Source organism: Chelonia mydas, chromosome 3 (assembly GCF_015237465.2).
Source record: "Chelonia mydas isolate rCheMyd1 chromosome 3, rCheMyd1.pri.v2, whole genome shotgun sequence".
Classification (NCBI taxonomy): Eukaryota; Metazoa; Chordata; order Testudines; family Cheloniidae; genus Chelonia; species Chelonia mydas.
The window spans coordinates 202,101,670-202,109,690 of record NC_057851.1 but is presented as its reverse complement, the minus strand read 5'-3'; the positions used below and the strand labels follow the sequence as shown (position 1 = coordinate 202,109,690).

The 8,021-nt window shown below is 41.4% G+C and overlaps 1 protein-coding gene across 1 annotated transcript in view; it reads right to left on the bottom strand.

The window, feature by feature from the left end:
- Positions 1-229: 229 nt before the first annotated feature.
- The window catches only part of BUB1 (BUB1 mitotic checkpoint serine/threonine kinase), a 42,274-nt gene continuing 34,482 nt past the window's right edge, over positions 230-8,021 (bottom strand). The window contains exons 20-25 of the mRNA XM_037896355.2: positions 6,135-6,250; positions 2,746-2,907; positions 2,350-2,507; positions 2,083-2,260; positions 1,286-1,392; positions 230-529 (exon numbers count right to left, since the gene is read on the bottom strand). Coding sequence (XP_037752283.1) covers positions 334-529; positions 1,286-1,392; positions 2,083-2,260; positions 2,350-2,507; positions 2,746-2,907; positions 6,135-6,250 — 917 coding nt within the window. The 3' untranslated portion in view covers positions 230-333. The remainder of the gene's footprint in view (positions 530-1,285; positions 1,393-2,082; positions 2,261-2,349; positions 2,508-2,745; positions 2,908-6,134; positions 6,251-8,021) is intronic.

Below are 8,021 nucleotides of genomic sequence, written 5' to 3'. Positions count from 1 at the left end.
TTATGGACAATACCTTGTGGTAGAGAAAAAATCATCATTTCTGAAAGCAAAGGAGATTTTGCTACTGCTGCATGAGACCTCTAGCTGGTCTCCCACATTGAAGTCCGCCAAAGTAACTTTAAAAGTTCAGTTAGAATTTCCTAAAAAGTCATATAGCTTGTGTAGATTAGTTTCTCCGTGACAGCAGAGGCAAATATTCAAGTTGTCAAGGACAAAGTTCACTCAAAGATCAGTAGCAAACCAAGTGTATTTTGAAAAGACATGACATTTTAAAAGTATATGTAGAAAGCTTCTCTCCATATTAAGAGAAACAGAAGTCTTTAAATTCAAGGCTTATTTTCGTGAACGTTTGTTTTCTATGAGCAATACCACAAGCCTGTTGCGGAGGAACTTTATTTCCTTAGCATATGACTTTTGGAACAAGTCTCTTAGCTTTTGGCGTAAAGCTCCCAAAGATGGAAGGTGATGGCAGTCTGGTATGTTCAGGAGGCTGCAGAATAACTCATTCCACAATTCTGCATTAGGAATCCTAGAAGAGAAAAACAAGCACTTCATTACAGCGTCAGCATATCAAGACTGTTCTCAATATATTTAGTTTCAGTTGACCTGTTCGGTACACTTATTCCAGTTACAGCAAACAAGTAAGTTACCTACACTTAGAGAAACCCATTGTAAGAGGAAGAAACAAGCGTATTTTCTAGTCATACAGCGGCAACAAGTACAACTGTCCTGTTATGGTACTTGACTATATAGTTGAATTTCCTTCTAGCCTCCCTCTCTCCCTTAGAGTGCATTGCCTTCTTAAACAGGCCAATGTTTTCATCCACCCAGGAACCTCCAACCCGGGGCATTTGTGGACCTTACTCCTTAGACAAGATAATGCAATTTAACTAAGCAACATGTTACAAAGAAGCCACTCAAACTTGCTGACTAGTGTACTGTCATGTGTTAAGTCTATTTGCTGTCAATTTTCCTTAACTTCTTGGAATCTGGCACATCCACTGCTGAAAAAGCAGTTTGTGCCTGAAAGACTTCCTGCATCAAGTACAATGCCTCCTCAAGCAGCACGTGTATGTATGAACTTGCCACACTTCAGCCTGGAATCATGGGTTTTAAATCATCAGGGGGTAACTAAGACAGTTTAAGAGCTAATTCTATGTTAGCAGCTTCCCCAGAACTGGGTGCAGAAGATAAATCTCTCTAGCCATCTAAAACGAGTAGTTTTAGCTGCATTTTATAAAAAAGTTCTCCTGAGGAGCTCCCCTTAAGATGCAGTGAGACCAACCTTCTGAAGACTCCCTCAGTTTTCCAGATCCCTTCCTCATTTCTCACCCTCATGTAGGTGCCAAAGAGCATGCAGTATATTGTTCCAGCAATTCCAAAGTAATCAGTCTAAACAGAGAGAGATGGGTCTATTGTGAAGAAGTCCAGATTAATAATTTAGCACTATTACTTAAAAGGTGATCTGAAAACTCATGCTGCTCAAGTATTTCGGGGAACATACTTTCTTGCTACCTTATGATTTCAGCTGGACAAGTCATCTGAGCAGAAGTTGCAGGATCAGGCCTTTATATAACAACAGTTGTGATCTTAGTTATCAGTGGAAGTTACAGCAGATAGAAATGCAAACCTGTTTTGCTATGTCCAAGCAGAATCCTGCCTATCAAGTTTAAACACTGGACTCATGTCAGATGGCCAGAATTTAATGACCTAGGCCCGGATCCACAAAGGGACTTAGGCATTGCAACATTGAGCATCATGGCACCTAACGTTTAGGCACTTAGAGAGAGAGAGGGGGAAAAAACCTCAGAAAAACCCAAAATCCCACATAAACATTACAATCCACGAAGCCTGTGTTCAGCGTCTAGGCTCCCCATACAAGGCATCCCGACGCCTTCAATGGGGTGGAAGTGCGCATGCTCAGAGGCAGAAACTTAGAGCTGCGTGAGTTTAGGCACCAACAGGGTTTGGCAGGGGTTTTGTGGATTGCAGGGAGCCTAAAACTTGGACTTAAGCTCCTAAATCATAGATTTGTGGATTGGGGCCAAGTGCTCAGGTTATTACATCTATGTAATCTCATACCTGGTAGTTCCATGGTTTCTGTGTCAGCATTTCGATACACTGAAATCCAGATGTCTCACACTTTCCTGTAAACGCAGTTCCTTCAGGAAAGAGTGTCAGGTCTATACTTTGACCCAAGTCAATGACTGTCAGACCATGAGAGAGACTGTCTATGTCACAGGTGTCATTATCCAAAAGCCTGCAGCAAATGAGTAAATGATTGCCACATAATTATTAAAACCACAGTAGAAAAGGATAGTAGTTTTGATACTAAAGGGAAATACTTGCCTTTCTCCAAGTATGAAGTTATCAGGTTTAATGTCACCATGAATGATTCCACAGTTATGGAGCTCTTCCACCATGTATAGAATTTTTACAGCAAAATAGATTACTAGTGCTTGAGGCATCACTTTTTCAGGAAGCTTTTTGTAAATATTTATGGTATTCTATAAACAAAGATATGGGGATGGGAAGAGAGACAGAATGTCAACCACACCAAAAGATAGCTTTACATAATATACATTGTAGCTCCGTATTTCCAAAACAGAGTGTTGGAAAATAAACCTACAACACGTGTTTTTGTAAAGCGAAGAGGAACAATGGATTACTATGCATTGTAATCTATTTTAATTCCTAAAAGGTTACAAATATGCCTCTTCAGCCCACAAGTCTTAGTGCACCTACCAGTAAAGTTCCATAGTTGTATAGCTCACCAACTAATATACTTCCGTTTTGGAAGAAGTGAGCAGAATAAAACTGGATGTAGAGATGTCGCACACTTGGTTTAAGCCTCTCCATCAGCTGACATGCTATATAGAACTCCCAAGGGTTTGCAGGCTTCTGCACCTGTAACCAAACACTCCATATTAAATAGTGATATAATCCAATGGGTTTCTCTAGTAAATTGAAGAAAGATGGGAAAATCTTCCCATATAATTACAGGGACCTAAGTGCCTGGGCATTTTTCTTCTTATCTAGATAATAAGTTCTAGAACCATTAGAAGAAGTTGTTACTCACCTTGTGCAGTAATGATGCTTCTTCCAGACGTGTGTCCCTATCGGTGCTCAACCGTAAGTGAGTCTGCATCCCTGCACTGCTGATTGGAGAACTTTGGCAGCTGCATCTGTTTGGCCTGAGAATGAGCTGCTTCCCCCACACCGCTCCGTTCTCTGTCACAAGGCTAACCAGCCAGTTCCTTCTCTACTGCACAGTTGACAAGAACTCCAAAGTAGAGGGGAAGAGAGTTGGTCATGGAGCACCCATAGGGACACATCTCAAAGAACCATCGTTACTGCACAAGGTGAGTAACTTCTTCGAGTAAAAGCGGCAAAGAGTCCTGTGGCACCTTATAGACTAACAGACGTATTGGAGCATAAGCTTTTGTGGGTGAATACCCACTTCGTCAGATGCACGAAAGCTTATGCTCCAATACGTCTGTTAGCCTAGAAGGTGCCACAGGACTCTTTGCCATTTTTACAGATCCAGACTAACACGGCTACCCCTTTGATTCTTCGAGTAAGTGTCCCTATGGATGCTCTACTGTAGGTGACTCCTGAGCAGTACCCCCCACCGGAGGCTGCGGCTTTTGAGTCAAATTTATTATGGATGATAGAACCATGGTGCTGAATTTGGTGTCTGCAGCAGAGTCCCCTAGTATGGCATAGTGTTCAGCAAAAGTTCAGCAGGTGCCCAGGTAGCTACTCTGCCGATTTTGGATATAGAGATACCCTTGGAGAAGGTGATGGACAAGGAGACCGATCTCGTAGAGTGTGTGCAGATTGTGGATGGGGGTGCTAAATTGTGAATGTGGCAACAGAGTTTGATACAGTTTGAGATCCATTTGATGAGTCTTTGAGCTGAAATTGCTATGTCTTTAGACCGATCCACAATGGAGAGGAAGAGTCTCAGAGATTTTCTAAAAACTTTTGTCCTGTCCAAATAGAAGGCCAAGGCCCTTCTTACGCTGAGAGTATGGCAGATGGCTTCCCTATTATCCTGATGGGGTTTGGGATAAAAGGTGGGAAGGTAAATAAGTTGGGTCACATGAAATGCGGAAATCACTTTGGGGGTAAATTTCAGATGTGGTCTGAGTGTGACTGTGTCAGGGAAGAATGCTCTGAAGCGGGGGGATGCGCCATCTGAGGCGCTATCTCCCTTATCCTTCTTGCCAAGGTCATGGAGATCAGGCACGCTGTCTTCATGAAAAGGTGAGTTAAAGAACAAGTGGCCATGGGATCAAATGGCAGTCTAGTCGGTCCTTTTCACACTAGATTGAGATCCCACTGTGGGGTAGGAAGTCTGGATTGGAGAAAGAGGTTTGTGATGCCTTTGAGAAATCTCTTCACAGTTGGGTGGGAAAAAAACTGAATACCCTTGCTATTAAGTGTACTTAGGATATACCCTGTCATGGGGAATCCCCAGACAGGTGCCTGAAGAAAAGAACAAACTCTAAAATAAAGGGATGGGGTTTTTTTTTAATAAGTAATTTCTTTATCCCTTTCTTTCTTTTTGTTAAAGGGAAGCTCCAAAAGGTAGCTAAAAACTAACAATTCTAAAGAAGTTAACAATCCACGAATGGACAGCTAAAGCTCCATCTCTAGCCAGGGTGACTGGGAAGGAACTGAGGAGGGTTCGTGCGCACAGCACTGGATAGCCTCATGGCAGAGCATGAGGGGTGGCAGCACATGTGTGGGGTGAAGGGACACTGCTACTGAAGGTCTCTGATTAGCAGCGCAGGGATGCAGACACACCTACAGTGGAGCACCCATAGGGATGCTACTCAAAGAAGAATGTTTGTTTAGGCTAATTCACAACTTCCACCTTGCCGAGATTTAATATTACGGGTCTCTCTCATTTAATTCCCTGCCATGGCAGGGTCTTGCTGCACCTTAGTCCTTCCATTCTCTGCCTGGTGGTGTTGGTGGCCTGTGATATACAGCATGTCAGACTAGTTGATCTGGAACTTTCTGGCCTTGAACTCTATGACTGATCTTGAAAAGTGCTCGAACCATTCAGTTCACAGCAATATGATTGCTCATGTGGTTAGAAGCTCTTATTTCTATATAGATTGTCTTTTATTTAAAATAAGACTAAAATTGTCATTTAAGCCTACTGCAGGCAGTACACATCTTGCTTACAGTGACAATTTATGACAAATAGCCATAGAGGAGGCTAGTACAACACTGGAAAGCCAATTTCCACTTCGCATTAAGTACTAGAACCAAGGAATCTATGTACTGAAACCACTATCAGGTTAAAAAAAAAAAAATCACATTTAAAAACTTGGTTTTCTCATTCTTTGAAGTAGAGGGTGCAGAGAAGAGCCAAACAAACAAACAAAAAAACAATATTCAAGGGCTGGAAAAAGGCTGCCTTACAGTGAATTATGGGAACTCAATCGTTTTCGCTTATCAAAAAGATTGAGAGCTGACTTGATTAGCACCTAAGTATATTCACAGGGAAAAAATACCAGGTATTGGAGGGCTCTTTAACTTCGCTGTGAAAGGCATAACAGGAACCAATGACTGGAAACTGAAGCCAGACAAAGTTCATTTAGAGCAGTTGTTCTCAAACTTTGTAGGCTACTGTACCCTTTCAGGAGTCTGATTTGTCTTGTGTACCCCCCAAGTTTCACCTCACTTAAAAACTACTTGCTTAAAAATACAAAAGTGTCACAGCACACTATTACTGAACATTTGCTTACTTTCCATTTTATCATATATTTATAAAATAAACCAATTGGAATATAAATTTTGTATTTACATGTCAGTGTATAGTATACAGAGCAGTATAAACAAGTCGTTTATATGAAATTTTAGTTTGTACTGACTTCACTAGTGACTGTTGTAAAACTAGGCAAATATCTAGATGAGTTGATGTACCCCCCGGAAGACCTCAGCGTACCCTGAGCGGTACGTGTACCCCTGGTTGAAAACCACTGCCTTAGAGGTGCGGCACTTTAAGGAATCCACTTAGTTACACATCTCAGACTATTGGCTGAATTACTAAGGGACCTCAGCGAAACCAGCTCTAAAAGTTATATGACAAGCTATTCAGAACCAAAGCCACTTACCTTTAATATTACTTTCTGGTTATTTTTAGGGTTATTTGTATCCAGGACAGAAGCCTGATAGACATGAGCAAAAGCCCCTTCTCCAAGTAAGCAATCCACATGGAATGATTTAGAACCTTTGGCAGTTTAGGAAGGAGATGAAAGATACAATAGATTAATGAGTTCTATTTACAAAACTTCCTCGTCAGCAAAGCTTTCTAGACAGAATGAACTGGCCAAGCACATTACAGCAGCACTGCACGTTATTGCTTTGGTGCATTATAAACACCTTTACTGTTGGTCTCGGTGCTGTGTAACAAACAGGTATTAAATAAGTTTAAAACCTCAGAAGCTCCATGGCACCCTCATACTGCAATTACAATAATGCTTTCTAGGAGGTGTGTGGCAATTTTCTCCAAAAAAGACAGTAATTTGGAGTTTAGTGTATCCAGTCTACACACATCCACATCATATATCATTTGCAAGCTTATTTTATGTATGTTTACAGGTGGTATGATGTGAAGCTGTCAAGAAGTGCTGTAAACGAGGTGAAACAATGGTATCCAAAATTAGTTTCATTGTTTGCAGTTCCAGAAATACTGCAATGTGACTATGACCACAGTTTTTACTGCTTAATTTCAACACCTTAAGATGGTGTTTTATTGGTCAAAGCTACCAAATGACAATGTATTAAGAGATTTTTTTTACTGGTTTTGCATGGGCAAGTATTCCCCCCACCTCCGAAATGATGCAGCTATTGAGCACGTGGCAAAAAATGGCAAATAGCAGCATTTTGCAATATACCAACATGAAATATTTTCACATGGCATAGTCTTAATTGTTGAAGTATCTCACTAGTGATTATAATAGTTATCCATATTTTCAGCTTAAGTTTGCTCTACTCCGGGTCCCAGCCCAGGAGCCCTAGGGATAGCGGTAAACTGCTTGAACTAGCGGTTCCTTCCCCTGGGCTACTTCCCTCTCCTGCCCTTCAGCTTGTGGGGCTTCCTGCCCTCCCTGTGCACAAATCAGGTGTCCCTTTACCTAGGGCCTTGGTCTTCTTAGCCCACCGCAGCACTTCTCCAAACTCTCCTCTGCTTCCCTCCAAACTGCTCTTTGCTCCAACACCAATCCACTCTGCTTCAACTCCTCCAAACTGCTCCAACACCAATCCACTCTGCTTCAACTCCTTCCCTTGTCTAATTGAAGCAGGGGGGTTTTATCAAGTGACTGGCTTCAGGTGCTTTAATTAATCTGCAAACTTTCTTCCCTCTACAGGGAATAAGGCTCCCTTCTAACACTCTCCTGCTGCCCTCTGGCCATGCTGTATCACAGCTTCTATAAGACCTTATTTGTTCCTGTACCAGTAGGGGCCACTGCACAATCAACTGTGTCTGTAATCAGAATCATCCTCCCTGCACAGAAATGTGTACATGCTAAGGCAGTGAACACTGTGGTAACCCAAGCATTCTTGACAGAGATCATAACAATGAACAAGATGATAATGAAGTTGACTAGAAACGTCACCAGTGCTATTACATTTCAACGATACCTATACAAATTTATTATCAGATTTGTTTTTACCATTTAGATTGTTATTGTGATGTTTTGAGGCCACAAAGAAATCCAATTTTAAGTCTTGAAATAATATATAGTCAGTAAACTAACAAATGCAAATATTTCAAAGTGGTCATTTAAACATATTGGTGTCATTGTTTATCCCTACTTCTATGGTAACAGCACCATTTGACAGCTCCACATCAGATCTCATCTTAAACTAGACATAATAAGCTTTCAAATGATGAGCAGGTGTGTAGAGAGGGTATATTATGTTAACCAAACTGGTGGTGTCTGCTGCTTGCCTACAACTGCATGTGAGTAGTCAGACTCTAAAGTGTATCCCATTAG